General features: G+C 44.2%; 1 protein-coding gene and 1 long non-coding RNA gene across 2 annotated transcripts; one reads left to right on the top strand and one right to left on the bottom strand.

Annotated features, from left to right (window-relative positions):
• Positions 1-1,463: 1,463 nt before the first annotated feature.
• On the top strand, positions 1,464-9,491 carry LOC139827151 (uncharacterized). The gene is made up of 3 exons (XR_011737403.1): positions 1,464-1,645; positions 4,649-4,800; positions 6,089-9,491. It is a non-coding gene; the product is annotated as an uncharacterized lncRNA (long non-coding RNA).
• Positions 9,492-9,635: 144 nt separating this feature from the next.
• On the bottom strand, positions 9,636-12,126 carry MSC (musculin). The gene is made up of 3 exons (XM_065831601.2): positions 11,461-12,126; positions 10,565-10,656; positions 9,636-10,419 (listed from the first exon to the last, which is right to left on the bottom strand). Exons 1-2 carry the CDS (start codon positions 11,986-11,988, stop codon positions 10,570-10,572), a joined length of 615 nt encoding a protein of 204 aa, XP_065687673.1. The 5' UTR covers positions 11,989-12,126; the 3' UTR covers positions 9,636-10,419; positions 10,565-10,569.
• Between the last annotated feature and the right edge of the window lie 9,081 nt (positions 12,127-21,207).

The raw sequence follows: 21,207 nt of genomic DNA, 5'->3' as shown, positions 1-21,207 counted from the left end.
CCTTCTCCATGTTCAGACTGTATCCCATGTACTGTGTTTGGAGACATAAGACCAGAAATGCTAGCCAGGATGAGCAGATGTGACATGGGATAAGTTGTAATCGGACAAAATTCTACTTCTTTCATTCCTGTGCAAGGACAAGCAGCTGCCAGACAGGACAAGTAGCAATGGGACACATTTCTTTCATTCCTGTGCTCAAGGCAACAATGTGAAGAAATATGGCTGGAATATACACTGGCCATTGCTGGAAAGTTCCCCCTCAGTACTTTATTTGTGCAGAAAACTAGTACTTAGTAATGAATGTATAACACTATGTTTATTCCATTTAAAAGTTCAGAAAGTGACACAACGGGTTGATTCAAACAGGCCTCTTGTACTGGAGCCACAGAAAAATATCTTTCTCTTTTATCTAAGGCAAAAAAAAAGGAGAAGAGAACTAAAATGTCCATTCAGTTCATGAAAACACCAAAGCAGATTGTCCTACTATGACTTGCTTTCGATAAGTAGATATTTGACAATTTCTAATTGTTAAAAGATAGTCATAATAACAAAACATTGACATTGCTTTTAGTTGTTTGTATTGTCTCTTAGAAGGTCTGAATGGCCTTTGGAGCACAAGTCACGCCTGAACACCATCAGGCAAGTACAATAAAGAGGAACTGAAAGACCAGTATTAAGTAGCCCAGGATATTAAATTAATATTTTTAGTCTGGTTTAGCTTTGTGAAATTGTAACATGAAACGCCTATTATTACAATAAATCTGATATCTTTTTGAAAGTAATAGATGGTGATAACATGTAGCTACTCTACACAGCATGAACTGCTGATGACCCTGGAATAGGTATGCAGCATATAGAGGATAACTATGTAATGCTAGCAAAGACCTTGAAAGTGTGAACACAGGCACAACGGCTATAATCAAATCACCAGCGGTCATTCACTGATCATTAAACTAATGCATCCTTGGGAGCTAGGTAAAACCAGTTTTAGGGGTGACAAAGAAATCAAAGAACAAGTACTTATATTTAATTATTTTTTAAAATTTTAATTTGATATTTTTAATTAATTGAATTGAATTCAATATACAAGTATTTATATTTATATGTGAACGCCTCCTTCGCGCTTCCTTCCTGCCTCTGTACTTCTTCACCGCACTGGCAGGGAATCGGAACATTTGGGCCGTATCGGGACTCCAAATTCCGGCATTTACGGTGCAGCCTCAGAGCCTGCAGGCAGGGCTGTGGGTTCTAGGGGTGTCTGTCCTCGCACACGCTGAGCCCTCGCCCCCCGCCGCTGCCCCTTGGGCCTGGCCGCCTCCGGGCTGACTCCAGAGCGGTCGCTGACACGAAAGAGACACCTCCGGCCGCCAGCGGCCGCGCACCTCGGCGCGGTGGCCACCGGGTGGCGCCCGCAGCCCGCCCGTGGGGCGGCCCTGGGCGGCCATTACCCGCCTTCACGCAGCGAAGTGCGGCTTTCCCTCCGCGGCCGTGCGGGGCGGGACGCTGCTCCGCCGCTTTCTTGCGGGCGGGCGGAGCTCACGCAAGAGGACGAAGGGGGCAGCGAGGGTACGGAGAACCGGGGCTGTCTCGTCTTGAGTGGGAGGCGGGAGGCGGCGACCGCGCCGGGGAGCCGGGACCTGGAGAGGTGAGAGAGGCACGGTCGGAAAAACTTTAAAAGGCGACAAGTAACTGCCAGTGCCTCGACAGGGGCACCCACTGCGTGCGGAGGGTTCCTGGTATTTTCTGCTGATACTTCTTTATCAAATAAAGTAATACTTAGAAGTGAACGAGCATGTGTAACGAGATAATCTCCTCCTGTGGCGGTATTTAAACATTTTTGCCTGAAGAGGTGAGTACAGTCACCCCGCTCCGAGATCCTTCCAAACCTCCCCTAGTAAGAGCCAGACCCATTCTAGCCTTTTTGGAGGCATCTGCAGCCTCTACACGAAACAGTTTTCCTCTCTCTTTCACCTAAATCGCTTCGTCTTGCCCACACCTCCCACACGGCCACCAGTTCTTCACCAGGAGTCGCCTCAGAAGGTTGCGGTGTGGTGGCAGAGCTGGCAGGGGACAGACACACGGCTCGGTGGCAGAGAAGGACCGTTCGTGGTGGTCAGAGATGCTGGAGGCCACCAGGACTCTCCCCATCCCCCTGGCCCACACGATTCCCCAGGGTCAGAGGCACAACGGAGGGTCTCCTGTGAGATTGCACAAGTTTGGGAACCATGGCTCTCTAGGTCTGTAGGTATCCCAAGCAGTTGCTTTCAGGAAACCTCTGTAACTTATAACTCATTTACTCTTTTTTAAGTGTTGAAGGAAAAATCTTTTTTGGCTTTACAAAAATCACAGAATCACAGAATGATTGGGGTTAGAAGGGACCTATGGAGATCATCTAGTTCAACCCACCTGCAGGTTCACCTAGGGCAGGTCACAGGTGTAAAGGCATATCTGAGAAGTGAAAAAAATAAGTTTGATATTTATTGCTTGAGACACACTGAAAACATGAGAGAGGAAATTGGGGTTGTTACATTGCTTTGGTGCCTTACATACAATGTCATTCTAGTGTTAAGCTGTGCTCAGAAAAACTGATCTGCCTTCTTTCAGTCCACTGCTGGACTTGCCCCTGTCTTGCATGCTGAGACATGTATTACAAGGGGACATAAAACCTTAAATCACTTACCCGATCAGCTTCAGCAGTAGGATCTAGAGATTCATGTCAGGATTTTCATTCATTTTGCTCCTGACATTAACATCTTAATCAGATGTAGGGCTTCTTTGTGCTAGATACATAAAAATGAGAGAAAGCATGGTCTCTTCCTGGAAGAGCTTGCAGACTAATCTAAAACAAATATATAACACAGGTTCTGTGAACTAGAGACTTCAGTTGATACACAGAGGTTACGTCTAAACTACTAAATAGCATAAAGGGCTGTTATTTCATACCAAGACTGTCCTCTGGCTTTGAGATCAACTGTACTGGGCTAGCTTGTGTCCATATTGCTTACATCTGTGCACTCTCAGTCTCCGGAATAAGATGACTTCATGTAAACTGTATATTGTGAATGATCCCTATCCATCCCTGACTTTCAAATGATGTCTTGGCATTATTTGGGAGCATGGCATGTGGCCCATACCAAAACCACAGACCATGCGCGAACCTCTCTAACAGTGTAGTAGCACAGACACTGAAGCTGCAGTGCCCTGGAATGCTCCCTGACACCATTTATTTTCACTTGTGCCATCACCACAGGGCAGTTTAGTGTCGGTTAGGTACAAATCATACAATGAGTATGTGAATACTGTGTTTCAATTCTGAGTAACTGCATTCCCTTTGCACAGGGAGTGTGGGAATGGAGACTCTCAAATGTCAGTCAAGTCCTTGGCATCTATTCCAAAACTTGAAGTGGTGGTCAAAGTGATGAGAATGTTGGCAATACCAGTGATGTTAATTTATGGCAACTACTTCTCTCTTACAAACTAAGGATATCCCCAGATGATACAGCATGAACAGTTTATGGAGGAAACTGGTGTGTTTTTACTTGCAGTGAAGGAGCGCAAAAAGCCTAAGTGGATTTATCTGCACAGCTGTTCCACCCACACTCACATCAGGGCTATATCTAGCCTAGAAGGGTTGTTGTTTTGGTTTTGTTTGGTTTTGTTTTGGGGTTGGTTTGTTTGTTTTTCTTATTTATAAAGCCTGATGAGCAAAGAGGTGTTTATGACATAATTTGCATCACAAGTTATGGGGGAATTATGTAGACTGGAAAAAAAATCTTAAATTGTTTTTCCCTGAGATAAAGAAACTGTTCTGGACTGCATCAGAGGATGAGCAAACATCTCAAACCAGGTTACTATGAGAAATAGATTGGTAGCAGGTCCTGCAGTTATGAGCATTTTGTTATGATTAATGACTTGAAAAATAATCTTCAAAGCATATGTATGATACACATCTACACATTAGTCAGTATAAGACACCACAGGCCCTTCTTTCAAGACAATTTTCAGTTCAGGAACATCATGTCATGCCATTAAACATGAAACTTGTAATCCAAATATCTTTACAGACAGCTAAATTTTATACATATATCTCCATGTATTAGCTGACACTGTAATTTTTAATGGATTAGGGTAAATTTACTCTTGAGGGATTATTCTTTATTATGGTCTCCTTGCACATTTTAGTATGTTGGCTTCTGTCTCCAGTTTATCATATGCAAAGAACTTCACCAATATGACAGTTTTACTTTAATCCGGGGACCCTATAGAAAATTGTTCAATTTTCTCTTTGTTTTCTTTCCCTGTTCTTCCCATGTCAAAATGTCATCCACTCAGTCCTTCCCCAAATACCACAAATTTTGCTCTGTTTCCTATGAAACACAGCAAGAATTGGACACAAGCCAAATGGATGCAATGTGTTGGAACGCAGAGAGATTCTGGGGTTGGAGAGCCCCAGACATCTTCCTGCATACAGAGGGGTGGCCTTCTTGAACCCCCACAGTTCTAAAGAGCTATCCTAATAAATAGGTCTTGCAAATCTTGAGCGTACCCATATGTAGCATGAAAGTGTCACACCCGGGAGTATAATAATTTTCCTCAGGACTTCCTAGTTAATAGCAATGTCTCTCTTATAATTTTGCCCCCTTTGAAGGTTACTGTTGTCCCACTGGGACCCAGAGGAGGAGGATGAAAAGTGGTTTCCAGGATGGACACAACCAGTCTGATGTAAAAGAGATTTGAGCAAGTGATGTGAGGCGCACTCTGCTGCTTGGACTGGGGACCACAGGTTGCTACCTGGAGCAGGTGACGTTAGCACATGTATTCAGTGTCTCCCCAAAAGGGATGCAGACAGGTCCAGACTGTATGTGTGCCAGAGTGCAAGTGAAAGGATTTGACATTAAACATCTTTCCAAGATCTCCCTTTTAGATAGTGGAAAACGTTGTGCATGTGTATTTATTTTGAGGGTGGGATGAGACACTTCTACAGGAGAAATGAGTGACATTGGGTTGTTTTGGTTTTCCCCATAGTGACCACAGACTGTACCTCCTCTGGCAGTTCATCTGCTTTCTGGAGGCTTTCCAGAGCATTGAGCTACTGCACTCCTCTGCAGCCACCTCCATAGGTCAAGAGGGACTTCCCTGAAAAAATGAACCACAGAATAGTTAGAATCTTTCTGCTCCTTGTTGCAAAAGACTTCTGATTCACTTGGGTCCCCTATTCCTCTAAATGACATGACCTCTTGATAGCCCATGAACTACTTTAAACTCTGTACTGCTTATATTCAAGGAATACAGAAGTTCCTTCTGCTGTTACAATCTTGATTTTCTATGAACTTTCATGCCTACATTTACCTCTTATCTGTTATTGACTGGGATTTACAGTGCTAATGAAGTTGCTTCTGTGATCACAGCAACTTGGAATTAGAATTAGAAAGCCATACATGTGTTTTGGGGATTACCATCCATTTATCTTATTTTTATTGATCCTGTGAAGATGCCTGTAAGCTAAAACTGCGGTTATCCATGCCCTTCGTGCATGCTGTGCTCCCTATATGGGCCTTTGTAAACTGATTAAGTGATGCAATCCTTTGTTATTCTTGTGACTTTTTGTCCCAGATGCTGAGCAGTTTGTTCACTTGGGTTTGGGTTGTGTCTGTGTATATAATCTGACTCACAGCTGTGCCTGATTTCTTGTCATAGAGCACTTTTCTTGCCACATTTTGAATCCTTTTTAACACTGGAAATTTGGTTTCTTCTTAACAATTTCACCAGCATGAGCAGACTGTTTCTTGCTAAATTCCAATCACATCATCAAGGTTAGTTATATTTCTTCTGAGTGTCACTACAAGTTTCTAGCCACAGACTCTTTCAAACTGCCAGCACCCCAATACCACAGGAGTGATTCTCCAGCCCTACATTAGCTACAAGTTTTTGTCAGTTTTGCCTTTGTTTGATAGATCCTATATGAATCTTTTCAGCTGCCTTAACTTTTTGGGGACTTTTAACTGTAGTGAGATTCTCATGTGCTGCATTTCAAATAAGGAACTTTTTAAAGTTATTTTTTACTAATTACTTTTACAAATTTTTTCAGAGACAAGGAAGAGGCTGAGACCTGTTTCTTCATAGTACCTGAAGCCTAACCAGCCTGCACTGTGGGAACACAAGTCTCTGCAAGATGTGGCAACTGATCGCAATTCACTTTTGTCAGAATATGTGAAAAATACCAGTTTAGGTATTCAGGTTTTGGAAGGCAGCTCAGCATCCTCTGTGCATTGCAGAAAGTATCTGTGTACAAATCTTTCAACTAGAGGGGAGTGTGATAAATCCTGCCTGGGATCAAACCTAATTCTTAGGCATAACTGCCACTAGCCTTGGTGAGAATCTGTGCTGCCGTACCAAATGCAAATTTGCTATTATATTGAATTAGCCACTTGTGGGGAAGTGACTACTTTTCAGTAGGGTGGACAGCTTTCTGTGTTGTTTTATTCAAATAATGTCATTATTATTTGCTTATAATATAAGGTTACTATAAGCTTGTGTTGGTGGATAGGTCTAAATCCCACTTCTTCTTTTGTTTTGTCTTACTTGGCTCGTATAAAGTTCAATCAGTTAAACATGGCTTTATTCCTCCCAACATTATATAGTTAACTGAAACATTAGATATTTAACTGAATCACACATCTGGTCACCTTAGGGTCCTTCTAGAACTACTGAAGGGAAATAGTAACTTTCAGATAGTTATTGAGATCTTACAATTAATTTATTCAGCTCCCTCTTTCACCTGAGAGACCCCTATGACAACCGCACTTCTCATGTACTCACCTTTACTTACCTGAGAAAACAGAATTTTTTATTCAGAGTACATAGCATATATGAGAATTCCTTAAATAGTACCTGTATAAAGTCACTAGATGGGAAAGGTATGGCTTAGTTATTTCTCGTAAGCAAACTATCTTTGTATTGCTCAGATCAGAATTGTTAATATTTCCAACATGAGAGATGTATTTTCCTTGTGTAAGCAAACACGTGTATTGGAAAAGAATGGTTTAATGATGGAGATGTGTGCTTTCTGGCTAACGATCTGCTCTATCAGAGTCCCATATAAAATACAGAAAAAACAAAGTTCTACACAATATTTGTGTAAGTCTAAAGTCACAAAAATATTTTTAGGAGACAAGTGTTCCCCTTTATATATGGACTCTCTGCCAGGAAAGTCAGTGCAGGTATTCTGCCTTTAAGATTTCACATGAAGCCGGTCTCAGCTGAATATGGGCTGCAGATGATTTGACATTTTATTTGTAAAACCACTTTAGGAAGATTTGTATACCTTGATGGGATCAAGATGGGTTTACCTTGTAGCTTGTGCCAAGGAAAAAAGGTGTCAATAGCGTAACAAAATAATAATCAAGCATATGCTTGCCAAATCTAATAAAAATGTGCGTGCTTGCGGACTGTAGAAATGTGAGATAATTTTTTCAATTTAAGTTTCCCCCCACTCTATAACCCAAGCACAGTCAAATACTCAGACTTTAAAAATGAAATCAATTTACTCTATTAGGTTGACAAAAACTTCATAGAAAAAAGGACAAAAACACCTTATCTTCCTATGAAATCTGTTAATATTTAAACCTAGCATTTTAGAACATTTTGATCACCTTGTTCATATAAAGCACTGAACTGAATTTCATCTGTTGGTGAATTTAAAAAAAGGATTCAATACGGTGTGCATGTATTTTTGATGTGTCTTTATAGGTGAGGAATGTCAGAAAACATGACCTACCTGGCACTTTGCTGGCAAGAGGGCAGCCTTCATCTCAGGAGAAACCCACAAGGAGCCTCTTCACTTATCTGAACTTTTTCCTCATCACCTAATGCCTCATCACTTAATTTACTTTTAAAAAATAATATATATGAACCTAAGGATTAAAATTAATTATTTGAAATATCAGATCCTTGTTAGAGAAATCCAAACATATCTAATTGCCATATTAAGATAAATAAGTATACACTAATACATGCATCTCTGTATAGAGGTATTTGAAACAAAGAATTAGGTCTCACACAACATTCACTATCTAAAAGCTGTAATTTTCTCTCCAGATTTTGACCTGAAATGTCACCTGTGGCCATTGTGTACTCCTGTTCTAAAACCAGTAACAGTCTACTAGGGCATTGATTACAGTAACAAATACAGTAGGTGCATTCATTATTTTATGAAGAAAGTATGTTTATATATTATGTAGCCACAAGGAAGAAAAAAAAAAGTATTTGAGAGCATGTAGCATGATGCATGGATGGAAGCAATACTGTGTTTTTCTTCATGTCACGCTATTCACCCCCAGTTTTGACCTACTGTATTTCCTTAATGTAACCATTTCATTTTTGGGAATTTTTCCTGAACATTTTTTTCCATCATTGTGCATGGACCTTTCTATACTGTTTAAAGTTCTCCATGCTTTCCTTGTTTTTCCAATCCCCTGGAGTCATTAAGCAATTACAGCTGGGATCAAGGCCAAAACCAGCTAAATATCACAACTGAGATTATCTCAAGTGGCACCTTAGTTTAATTGCTGAATAATCTTTTCTCTAGGGTTCAGATAAACATTGGTTGAGTTTTCTGATACCATATGCCTTCCTAAAAGTCCTTCCTTTTAGATTTACTGCTTATGTTCTTTTTATGAAGCTTCCTATAGAAGGTCAGTTGGAGTCCCACCTTAGTTACCTAACTACAAATTAGGATAGCCCCCTTCCTTCACAGCCTTTCTCCGGTTAAAACTGAAAGATTTAGATTACAGTCTCTGTACTGCTTGTCCTCAAATCACCAAAAGCAACAATTTCAGCCGATCCTGGACTGAGCCCTCATGTTATTTTGCAGTGGCTATGGACTATTTTACAATTCACAAGAAGAAAAGCAATTTTCCGAAGTACATCTGCTTGAAAGATACAACCAGTACTCAGTCTTGGGCTTCTATGCAGTATTTCAAAACAGAAATCTACAACACTGGATGGTCAGAGAAGAAACCACGTTAATCTGGTTCTTGTTAAGTGAATATTTCTTCCTCCTGGCTGCTTAAATGAAGAAGAGGAGGCTTTATCTTCTCTAAAGCAATTGAGTCTTCTCCCTTACTGTGAGTTAACTGCTGATAAAATATTTTGATTTAAAAAAAAAATAAATCTTAGGAGTTTTAATCTTAAAACACGAAAAGTCTGCTCCCAACTAGGAAACTCAGCTGATGCACAAATGCAAGTAAAAGCAAAACAAACTACAGATGGAAATGTAAGATGACGGGAGAACAGCAAAAGGAGCTATTGCACTATCTTTCATGCTATGAAGCAGCACAAATAACTGACATCCATTTCTTAATCTACGTTTATTTATTTTTCTGATTCACAGAAAAGATTATGACAGTGAATTCTACAAGTTGGTAAAATGTGGTTTTCCCTGCTGGTCTGTATAGTACTAAAGCTCACATGAATAGTTTGAGGTGGAAGTGTTCTTATCTGACTCTGTGCTGGAGAGGTATCTGCTCTCAAGAGATGAGGAAGATAACTGTGTTTACAAAAGCAGGTTTCAAGAACTTGCATTACAAAGAAGTTCCTATATTGATGCAGCCACACACTATCACAGTACCAGTAAGTCATTGTAACCAAGCTTTTAATGTAATTCATAAAAAAATAGAGTTATTTACATTTCCAACACATTTGATGGCATCCTCTTTTATTACAGTATTTGAATCAGTGAAGAAATGTCACTAGAACTCACTTTAGGGTAAACTTTTCAAAGGTAAGTATGACAGTACAGGAAAAATGTTTAAAATGTTGTTGCAGCATCATACAAAGTTATTCTTTACAACACATGCACCCTGTCCTTACAGTAAGCAGAATTCCCTTCCAGATTAAGGCACACATTTTTAGGGACAGTCCCACATTCTTACATGTGGCACTTTGTGACATAACCAAAGAGATTAGTTCAATTCCAATGTATTATAGCTGAAATGCAGAATGTAGCCACTTACACGTTTTTAAGAAAATTCTGGTTAAAAGGACAAAAAAAAGAAAAAAAAAATTATTGCATAGTTGCAGTAAACCAGATCAGTGAATACAAAAGCCATCAAAATATATTATAAATCTGAGTTTCAAAGCTACTCTAAAATACTGCTTTGCTTTAGAATACAAATAACACTGTTTGGGTTAGTTTGTAGAGTTGTATTTTGGTCCATGCTGTTAATTCTATATCATTATATTCTTCTTCCATTAGTTTAAAAGCCTCAGCACAACAGGTCCTCAGGCAGTGGTAAGAATGATGGAGCTAAAGAAGGGCCTTTCCAAATCTCGGACTTCAGCCGCTTCAGTCAGTTCATAAAAACTCTCATTTCCACCGCCTCTCTTCTTTACTGGTTTAACTAGACTTCCCTCAGAACTCTAAGGGAAAAGAATGACAGGGGACACAGATGTAACACTGTTAGAGATGGGGTTTGTCCCCATTTTCTAGTCTGGAGCTGATAAATCACAGCTCTTGAAAATATACATCCCATTAAAAAAAAAAATCAACAACAGAACTATTTACTTTGACTATGCAGTAGTTCCACATAATCTGCTGGCAGTAGAAACTTCTTTGGTGTCAGAGTCAGGTCTTCCTGAAACCACAAATGGCCAAGTCTGTAAGCAAAAACAGGTATTTCATATTAAAAAGAAAGTATATCCTGGTATGAAACTGGAGCTTTATTACTGATAGATGTCTAACTCTGGTTCAGTTGCAAACACGTCATCATGTTTTAGTCCCTGTGGGAAGCACAGGGTGAGCTGAGTGCCTCTAACAAATATTTTCATTACGTTTCTCATGATAATTAAATGCTCTGCAACAGGGCTGCAACGGTCAGCAACAAATTGCTCTCATAAAAAAATTGCAACATCTCTCTTGCTTTGCAATTGTTTGCATTATTGTATAAATGCAAAAGCATATGAACTATTCAAAAACAATTTGTCTGCACTAGATAAGCAACCTTTTTACCCCTGGGCACGCATCAAGGCATTTAGTTTTGTACCGATGTACTAATGACCGCTTCTCTTTCTGCTCCAGGCCAGCCCGCAGAGCGAATTACTCCTTTCTCGGACATTAAGCTTGCATAATGCCCGAGGAATTTATTTCTTTAGGGTCTCCTACTCCGACTCCCCAGAACAGACACACCCGCCATCACCGCAGGCCAAATCCGGCTCTCGGATCGCCCCCGGGGCGACGACGACCGGGGATTTAAGAAGGGGTCAGGGCCACCCCCGGCTTCTCTTACAGCGGGCACGGATTGACCACTGCCAGCCCTGCTCGGGAGGTGCAGGCCAGAGGGGCTACCCCGGGCGGTGCCCCGGGGATTCCCCCGTGACCCTCGCGGGTGCCCCTCGCCGCGCATCCCGAAGGCTTCGGGGCCGCGCCTGGCCTCCCTCCTCCGCGCCCCCCCCGCGGCGTACCAGGTTGACGGGGTGGACGTAGCCGTTCTCGTAGCGATCCTCCTGCAGCAGCTGCCGGAGGTGGGCGATGTAGCTGGACGCCAGGCGCAGCGTGTCCAGTTTGGAGAGCTTGGTGTCGGGCGGCACCCAGGGCAGGCTCGTCTTTAGCCGGGAGAACGCCTTGCTCAGCACCCGCATCCGCGCCCGCTCCCGCGCGTTGGCCGCGTTGCGCTGGGACTGTTTCCCCTCTGGCGGCGGCCCCCGCGGCCCCGACACCGCCTTCTTGCCCCCGGGACCGCCGCCCTGCGCCCGCTTCCTCTTGCAGCCACTGCCCGCCGGCCCCGCCGCGCAGCTGCCTTCGCCGTCCTCCTCCTCTTCCTCCTCTTCCTCGTCGTCCTCCTCTTCCTCCGCCGCCGACGAGTTGTCCCCCGAGGGGTAGAGCTCGCCGCGGGACTGGCGCTTGGCCGGTGGCGTCGGGTAGTCCAACTGCAGCGCCCGCAGGTCCATCTCGGGCAGCTCCTCCGCCTCGCTCCCGGAGCCCGTGGACATCGCCCCGGGCGGGAGGCAGGGAGGCGGGCGGCGGGGCAGGCGGGAAGGGGCGGACAGCCGAGGCGCGCCGGCGAGTCGGCCCAGCGCGGGGCGGCCCCGCCGCGGAGAGTCCGTACCGGCGCGGGGGGGGGGAGGGGGCGCGGAGGGGGGATGCGCCCCTTGACAGCGCTATATATCGGGTGTCCGCGGAGCAAACCATCTGCCGGGCGGAGGGGAGGAGTGGGGGTTCGGAGGAGGGGGTAGGACCCGGCGGAGCCCCGCGCCGGGGGCGGTGCCTCTCCGCGCTGACCAGCGCAACGCTGCGCGCTGGCCCGCGCAGACCTCAGTACACGCGGGGATGTCTCCGGGAGTATCTGTGCTCTTAGGAGTAACGCCGCTGTGTGAAGAAGCGTTTTTCCTCCCGGATAGAGCCCTCTTCTCTCCCCGGATGAGGCAAAATGCCCCCAGGGCTGATCCCTCAAGTAGCGGGGCGCGCCACTGCCAGTCCCTAAGGCAGCGGCAGCCGGGCTAAGCGCCACCCGGAGCTCTACCCCAACCTGTCTGCATTCGCTGTCTCTCTCGCCTTCCCTCCGAGGTCGGGGGATTTCCCTGCCGTGTAAACCCGCGCTCAGTCCCTCTCTTCGCCGCCCAGCGATGCGGCAGGACGGGGCCAAACCTGGGGTCTTCCCCTGCCCGCTGCCTGCCCTACCCCGCGAGGCGGCTGTGCGGCCTCGTTGCCCTCCGCAGGAGCGGGCGGGGGCAGCGGGAAGCGCGACACTCAGGGGTGGATTTGAGGTTTGTGGCAAGTAACGCAAAAAGTCGCTGGAAAGGTGCAGACTGTGTCAGAAACTTGTTGTGACGCTATCGAAAATAACAAACGAGTACAACGTGTCCGAGTGCTTCTTCTTCCTCAGAGCAATTAATTAAAAGCCAATTAATTGGGCTGTGTATAGCTGTGTGTCATATGGCAAATTAAACGAAGCAGTTTTTCGAGGGATTCGCTGTTTTTCTTCTTCTTTATTTTTTTTTTTTTAATAAAAAAAAAATATTCCACACTACATCTTTTATTGAGTCCACGGGAGAGTGGGGGTGCAAGTATGGAAATTCGACAGGAGCATAAGTAAAACATAAACAACTACAACAACAAAAAAATCAACCAACAACTTGTATCTCTCCCATCCCCCAAAATATTCCCTTTTCCAAGACGAATAACTAGCACTTAGTTCCTCGCTGGCCTTCACGGCCCTGCCTGGATACAGTTAACCAAAGTAAAAATTCAGTTTGCAGGAAAGAATCTAATGACTACAACAGGTGGAAAGATCTTGTCCCACAATTTTACTCCTGGTTTTTCCCTCCCATTTCCCTCCTGGCCGAGTGGAACCTTCCCGACTCCTGCGGCACAACTTTCCTGGCACCGCCTGCTGCCTTTTCGCCCAGCGCTTTGCACTTTACTCTCCGCCAACCCTGTGGTCTTATTGAGGGGTACTTAACGCTGTATAAACCTCGGTTTCACCCGCTGGGGCTAGAACCACATCATAGCCGGGTTTAACGGCAACCTTTCCAAGTGAAACTTGACATTTCTCGAACCACCGAAACAGGCAGCTGATCTTGCAACTGGATCTCTTGAACTTGGTTTGACACCACGATGCTCTGGCTGGGTCCTACAGGCTGCACGGTGAAAGGGGAGCACGCCGGACTTGAAGGTTGCTCTGCCTCCCCAATTAGCCTACATTATCCGTATAAATATATATATAAAGATACTGCAGGGGAAGAGATATAGGTTTACTTTTTCCCCCCATCTGGGTTGTTTATACAGGTGCGGGCTGAACGTTTTCCCCGCTAAAGATTAATGGGAGAAAGTGCTGAATTTCTTTAAACAAAGAAGAAAATGGTACCCAGTCTTAAAAGCCACAATGGCAAATCTCACCTTTCGCTCCTACCTCTGCCTCGGTGGATTAAAGGAGACGCATAATGGATACTTCGTCTCATTAATTGAAAGGATTGTGGGCGGGGGGGATAGCTAAATTCTCAGGTCGTCTTTGCCTGCTTCTTGGTTAGTAAAGGAAATGGGAAATGCAATGGAGTAAATCAGGAGTGAACCTCAGGGCTTACTTCGGATTTACACTCAACGAAACCGAGCAGAATTGACTGCTCTCATATCCATCAAACCGCTATTTCTGCGACCCTGACCAAGATATCAGTTTCAGGATAAAGTCTTTGATGGAGCCAGGGCATTACATCATGCTTGCATTTGTCAAGACTTTGATCCTTTGTGCTCTCTGTGTGCTGCGTAGGGAAAATGTCCCTGCTATATCAGGGCAGCGTTTTACATCCCTTATCAGGTGCAGTCCCTTTCCCTTTACTGTGCTAAAAGGTAGAACCCCGATATGACCTGTGTCCGGACTCCAAGGCCAGCATCCTGCCCCTGTTTCAAGGTCCATCACTGCACGTTGCATGCGGTGTCGGGGCAGCCCGGGTCTGCAAAGCCCAGCGTGCGTGTGGGGGAATACGAACAGCAACTCAAACAGTTCCTGCATGGGAAGAAGCTGCAGAGAGGGCCTTCCCCAGGGGGCTCTGCCTCTGCCACGGTTGTTGGTCCTGAGGCCACAAAAAGCAGCTTTTCTCTGCTGAGGGGGGATCCCTGATTTGGGAAAGCGCGCTGGGACAGGTTGTTCATTTTTTTTCCTCACACTTTTCCAGAAGGTATTTTGGTAAATAAATTTAACCAACCCAAGTAAATAGGAGCCCACGAAACCCAGTTTTCTCGTTTATCTTTGCAGCAGCCCAGGGTGTTTCGTGCTGTCCCTGCGGGCCGGCCCCACGGTGGGCGGAGGGCATCCTTGTGCAGACCGGGCTGTCCCGGGCCCGGGAACCGCCGCCCCCGCGTCAGAGCGCGGCGCTGACAGCCCGACAGGTATCTGGGATGAGACAGAAGGGGTATAATCCTTTTATTTTTTCCCTACTGTTTCAGAATAAATTAAAAACATATATATATTCAGAGGCCAGGGCTGTAAAACTCAGGTTATCTCCGAGGAAAGGAGGGGGAACCGCTAAAAGCCTCATGTCTTTCTCATTCGTCCTCTGGGGTGTTGGCAGCGACAAAGCAGGGTGGAGGAGGGAGATGATGTGTTTTCGATAAAGTGCTTTAAATAAGGCTTTCCTTTGGCATTTGTCCTTTCTTCGAACTCCACAGCGTTACCAAGTCACTTCGCTCCGACCTGAAGTGCACTTATGCTTTTCCGGAAAGACCTGATTGTAACAAGGACATTTTTATTCATTTTCTCGAGGTGGTGAGAAAGGCAGGATAGGAAAGGAAGGGAGAAGGACAGCCTCTGGCAAGCATCTCGATCTTTATCTCTCCACAAGAGTTTCCAACACCCGTGCAGGCTGCGCGGAAGCCATGCAAGATTCCTGCCGCGAAGGGATGCTTGACATTGCTGGTGCTGTAGGATAAGCAGGTGGATGAATTACAACCTTTGTTAAATGCCACCCAGAGCAAACGGCTCAGATCCTCCGGTAAAGGCACCTGCTGAAGGGAGAAGGTTACGGCGCCTCTCATTCACCGCTGAAAACGCCTGTACCAGGAATGCTGTTTGCTACAGCCCGTGCCGTGAGTGCCCTGTCCTTGGCCAGAGGTCCGGCGCGGCTCGAGGTACCACTAAAGGATGCCCTTTCTTATTGTCACATTCCTAAGGTCACAACGCCGTGGTGCCGACGTCCCGGTCCCCTGACAGGCACCCAACTGGGTATGCCCCGTGTGAGCTAGCCAAGTTCCCTTGGGGTAGGGGATCCTGAAAGCATAACGGGGGAACGCAAGGACCGCCAGGCCGAACAGTTATTGAAAATGAGTGTGTGTGTCTTGGGAGATGAGGGAGTGGGGGAGCGGTGCTTCCCCAAAAAATGGCTTTCCATAATACAAGAAAATGAAAAGCTACTCAGTGGCTCAAACCATGTCAAATAGGGCAAACGGGGAACAAATGAACTCCTAGGAGTAAATAAATAAATAAATAAATATGTATTTACTAGAAATTAGTTTGCCTAGCGAGTGGTAAACTTCCCGTAAGGGAACATACTCAATGATTCACTTGATGAAGGAACTTAAAAAGAAACACGCGGTTAAAACCCGCCTCTCCTCTCCCCTTCTCCGCCGCCCGGGCACCAGCCCGCAGGCCAGGGACTGCCCCGCTCCTCTCCCGACAGCCGCGGGGCGAGCCCCGGTGCGGCGCAGGCGGCTTCTCCCGGCCCTCGGGGGAGGTTGTACCCGGGCATCGCCGTCCTGGCGGAGGAAACTCTCGGTTACAGGAAGAAACGACACCCGCTCCACCTGTGGGGGCTGCTGGGCGCCGGGGACTTGGGGGGGGCGAGCTGCCGGGACAGGTTATACCGTCTGGGCTGCGGGCGGGGATTCGTGCTCTTCACTCAGCCTGAGCATAAGCGGACACATGCTTTAAAAATAATTTTTAAAAAACCCACACAGGTTTGTTCTTTGAGCTGCTCATTTCCCTTAAGGAGATATCGCCCCGCGGCGCGAGGCCAGAGCGTATTCCCCGCAGAAAAAAGCAGCTACTTGTTATTTACTCCGTCCCCCTTCTCCCCGACATTTCCAGTGCAATAATGACAACGAGATGTTATCAGCTGCTTTTCCCGGAGTTTGACCAGCAGCGAGTTTTCCTCAGGTATCCCCAACTTTCAACAGGGTTTCCCTGTGGAATAGCCAGGCAAACTCTCTAAATACCTCCTGGCGCCAGAAGAAAGTTCTCATGTAACAGATATCCGCTGGTGCGAGAACACGGATTCTGCTCACTTTGTCAATCAGCCCGGGTTGGGGGGGTTGAAGAGGGGGAGATGAGGATTTGTTTTTAACTAGGAAAAAAAAAAAAAAAGAAAGAAGTGGGTTTTTTACTGATTGTGGTTGTGTTTGTTTGCTTTGTTTTGTTTTTTTTTTTTTTTTTTCTTTTAAGGATGCCTGGACATATGCTGTTGGCCTAAAGGACCAGAATTAATGTGATCCTTTCATTTTAAAGTGCGGTTTATTTCTTGGAGCATATTAGCTGGAATAACAAGCAAACATCAGGCAAGAGGAAGCACTGTGTTAGTCTCCTCCTTGTGTTTCAGTCCGACAGGGAAGCCCACCAGAGCAAGACGGAAGAGATGGGAAGAGATAACACCACTACAGCCCTTCATTATACTGGAACGCTCCACCACACTTGCTCGCCTTGGCTGAGCTATGGCAGAGCAGATGGAGGAGTTCGGCTTCCCCAGGAGCCGCTGCTGAAGTCAGTGGGGGCTCTCAGATGGGGGCACACAGCCGGTGAGAGAGCGTCGTGGTCAGCAGGGGCAAAATCACTGCCCAGCGTTGTCCGGAGTTAAGGAAAATCCATTACTCTGGCATCTCATCACTAGCTGTATTGAGGGAAGGCTGAAAAGGGCACACAGTACCTGTAGGCTGCAGCCTTACCTTCGGTTTTCTGGTGAAATTATTTCTTGTTTTCTCTAGGGAATAAATTTTGTACAGAGGCACCTAGGCAGCCTCCTGAACAGCAGGCAGGTCGGCATCTTGCAGTACTTTATCTCAACAGTGCTCAGACTATGTCAGGATAGATGCTCTTTCTCTTGTAACAAACATCCTCACTTTGGCTGTGCTCTGCTCCCCTTTGTACAATGTTGTGTATCTGGGTATAATATCAACTTTTCCAGCTATTTGACCTGTGATGCACCTAGATTTTAAACTGGTAAAATTAAAAGTGATCACATCCCTCACTATTGGGTTGATTCTAGATCTGAGATGTATGACAGATGACCCAGTCTTGATAAGGATTTTTTAGATATAATAAACATGGTTCTTCTAGAGTGTGATCTTAACACAGATAGGTTGGTATTTAAAAAAGAAAAGCTTAAAGTGCTAAGAATTCAGCTATAAGACTTTAACACCAATTTTCCCACTTTTTGGATGCTCGTTTCCCTATCCTACGTAATATTAAGCCAGAAATTTTGTTCTTTTCACAGTTCTTCAAAAAAGTGCTGCCACATCCGAAAACACTTCATTATGATCACTTTACATTTTAAGCAGCTAAAATGTTCCAGAGTCTCCCAGGCTGTTTCCTGTCACCATCTTACAGTATGTTCTTTGCAGATACTTCTTGATGGTTGAAGCTGAATTCTTTTGCAAATCATTTTGTGGTCTGTTTTATTTTCTTTTTTCTTTTTCTTTTTTTTTTTTTTCCTTCTTTAAAATTTTGTGATCATGGCTGTGTTCATGTACATTGACTTTAAAAAAAACTTATTGCTTGAGACAAGAAATGAGACATGAAAAAGAAAATGAATATCTGGAGCTACACATTAAGAAGGGCAGTGAAATAAGCTTTCATAGGCATAGCTGTCATATTCACAACTCAAATGATGAACCGCTAAAGAAGGTTTCTGTCTTTCATTTCTATATTCAGGAACGAATTTCATTTTTGGAAAGAACTATTTAGATTTCAGCTAGTGATGATCAGGCTGCTGGGTGACATGTCTCAGATAATTTAATCCTGAGGAATATCTCTATTAACAGCACATCAGCTCTTAAATCAATGACACTGGGAAATGGAGTTCTCTTTCTACCCTCTACAGACCTTCAAACTTTGCCTTCTTTCTTTGGGTGTTCATTCTTCATGGCAGGAACAGGTGAGGTCAGACTTCTGTCCTTTACCTTTCTTTACCATTTGAATTATGTTAATAGCTAATTAAAAAGAGCAAACTGGCATAAAAAAGGAGATATTTTTCTTTCTTCCTTTCATGGTAGGTTTCTCTGAGTCAGAAGTTGAAAAATAAAATGAATCCGGACTTATCTACATTTTGCTAAACAAAATGGCTATTCTGTCAATACCAGGATTCTTGGCAAGAATGAACCTGTGCTATTAAAGGAAATCTGTACACACCAAAAAATAACCTTTTTAGAATTAATATTTAAAATTAAACAGAGCAGTTAACCTAATCTTGCAAGAGTGAAGGCATACATTGTACTTTGAATGGGTGCCTGTGAAAAGAAAAATGACAACACTACTGAGCAAAGTCATCAATGAGAGTAAGATATTACAAAGCCATCAATTTCAACTGAGCTGACACAGTGACGCAAGTTGAAAACCTGATTCACAATGTCTAGGTCTTTTCCGGTGGACCCTGGTTTAAAATAAGAAACAGTCATGGCAAAAGAAGTAGAATTGATTTTGTCTTGAATCTGGAAAAAAAAGAGTGCTGTGAGAGTGAGACTATCATGGTCCTCTCTCAAGGATGTTTTTCTGTGTCCAACCTGGGTTTGGGGACATTTACACGTTCTCTCACAGGTGTGCTTAGCATAACTTGGATGGCTGTCAGCATATAAAGCTGTATGTTTTAAATAGCACCTATTTTTGGAAACAAGCACAGACTGAGATACGTGTTTTCCTGGTAAGTAAGTTTCTCATAATTAATTTTATAATTCTTTTACTGGGGAAAAAAAGAGACAAAGATTACTTCAGAAAGCACTCAGGGCTTTTTATCAAAATTAGTGTTGTACATTTCAAGATGAAATTGGATCCTCAATCGTTACTACTCCAAAATTCCTTTACATTCTAATTACTATATTTCTACTATCCTACTACTTGACTATTTCTGAGGAAAGATTTTCAAGAACCAATATAATGGCTTTCTGTCCTTGTTGTCCAATCTTCTGTGCACTTGCAGGAGAATAGTTCATAGCATGCTTTAAGACTTGGTTTGTTCACCTCAGTTAGCTTAAAAAGTGCAGGTGCAACCTGCCCTCACATTTCTAGCTGCTCATAGTTGGTAAAGGAAAGTACATTTACAGTTGAGTTACCTTGACTACTATTACTTGCAGTTTTTCTCTTACCTGTTTCTTAGGCTGTGATTGCACTGGTTCACCACAAGGCAGCTGGTTCAACATTGCACTGCCCCTGAGACAGCAGGATCCCATGATGCCATAAAGTCTTGGCTGCCCCAAATAGTATGATGCTGTTTTGTTTTCATTAATTGGGATCATATTCGATGTGACAAGGTCAAAAGGAGAACATCACTTTACACACTGCTACTGCTCTGTTGCAAACAGAGCAAGGTGACTGTCAAGGTTTAATTGCAAGGCAACGATAAACCATGGCAGATGCTCTCTGTTAATCCCCCCTCCACCCTCTCCTTATATAGGTAAAAGTGATAAGAAGGATAAGGAAGAGAGACTTCACGTTTTAAGTGCTTTACTAATGCTACTAATAAATAGAGAAACCGATACAAAATATACAAAACCAATCTTGAGTATTCCGGGCAGCGGGCAGCGGTGTAGCTTTGCCCACCCTTGGCAGAGGATGGAGTTGGCATCACTCCAGAGGCTGCAGGGCAGGCACCGAGAAGTCCTGGGCAGGACTTCACAGCAAACTGGAACTGGATTCAGGGATGCAGGGTCTCAGACCTTGGATGGCAGGGATGACAGACAGGGTCCTCTTCAGATGCTGGCCATGGTTGAAGAGAGCAAGACCCTCGTGATTTCCGACTTCTACAGGGTGTATGATGAGGATGGGAAGGAATACTCAGTTGGTCAGTTTTAATCACCTGTTCTGTCCACCCCTCTTTGCAAATACACCCCTCTTGTGACAGAAAGTGTGGAATTTTATTAGAATTCTTAGTTGTTATAGCAATAAATCTAAACATGAGCTTCTTCAGCACTCCATTGTTTGCCCTTATCAGTCAGGAGCACAGTGTCCAAAAAGCATGTAGCTAAATTCAGAAAAGTGCAGTTACTTAGAAGGTACTTAGAAGAACTTAGCTGAAAGGAAAATAAAACCAGGACAGTGAGAAGGGGCAGGCTAATGATACTGTGATTGACAAAGCAGAAGTTAAGTGAAGCCCACTCATCTGGAACTAATGCTCCAAGCAAATTGTTATGATTGTTTTGGAAAGTATTAAATCTTTTGGTCTATGTACATGTAGACTGAATGCATATGTTTATTGTATACAAAGCAATGCAGCAGTCACCAGAAATTGAACTGTCTGGTTGTACTGAAGGAAATGCAGCTGATGTATCTATTCAAAAGTATGATGCTTTACTCATTTGCACATTTGTTGCCCCAAATTTCCAGGTAAAACGAGCAACATAACACTTTCCAATTAAGTTAGAAGAGCCTTGCAAGAAGTGACTCGTTCACAAAAGCGTTTATAAGTTTCATAAGTTTATATTTGTATTTTTCTTAAAGGCCCTGAAACTTCTGAACA

Source organism: Patagioenas fasciata, chromosome 2, assembly GCF_037038585.1.
Source record: "Patagioenas fasciata isolate bPatFas1 chromosome 2, bPatFas1.hap1, whole genome shotgun sequence".
Taxonomy (NCBI): domain Eukaryota; kingdom Metazoa; phylum Chordata; class Aves; order Columbiformes; family Columbidae; genus Patagioenas; species Patagioenas fasciata.
Note: the sequence above shows the minus strand (reverse complement) of the source record. Positions and strands in the feature narration are given on the sequence as shown.

Bases quoted from the DNA above. Each gene is read 5' to 3' on its own strand.
- MSC (XM_065831601.2), bottom strand. From the start codon at position 11,988: ATGTCCACGGGCTCCGGGAGCGAGGCGGAGGAGCTGCCCGAGATGGAC. The intron at 10,657-11,460 runs GTACGCCGCGGG...TTTTGCTTACAG, and splicing joins ACGTCCACCCCGTCAACCTG to ACTTGGCCATTTGTGGTTTC.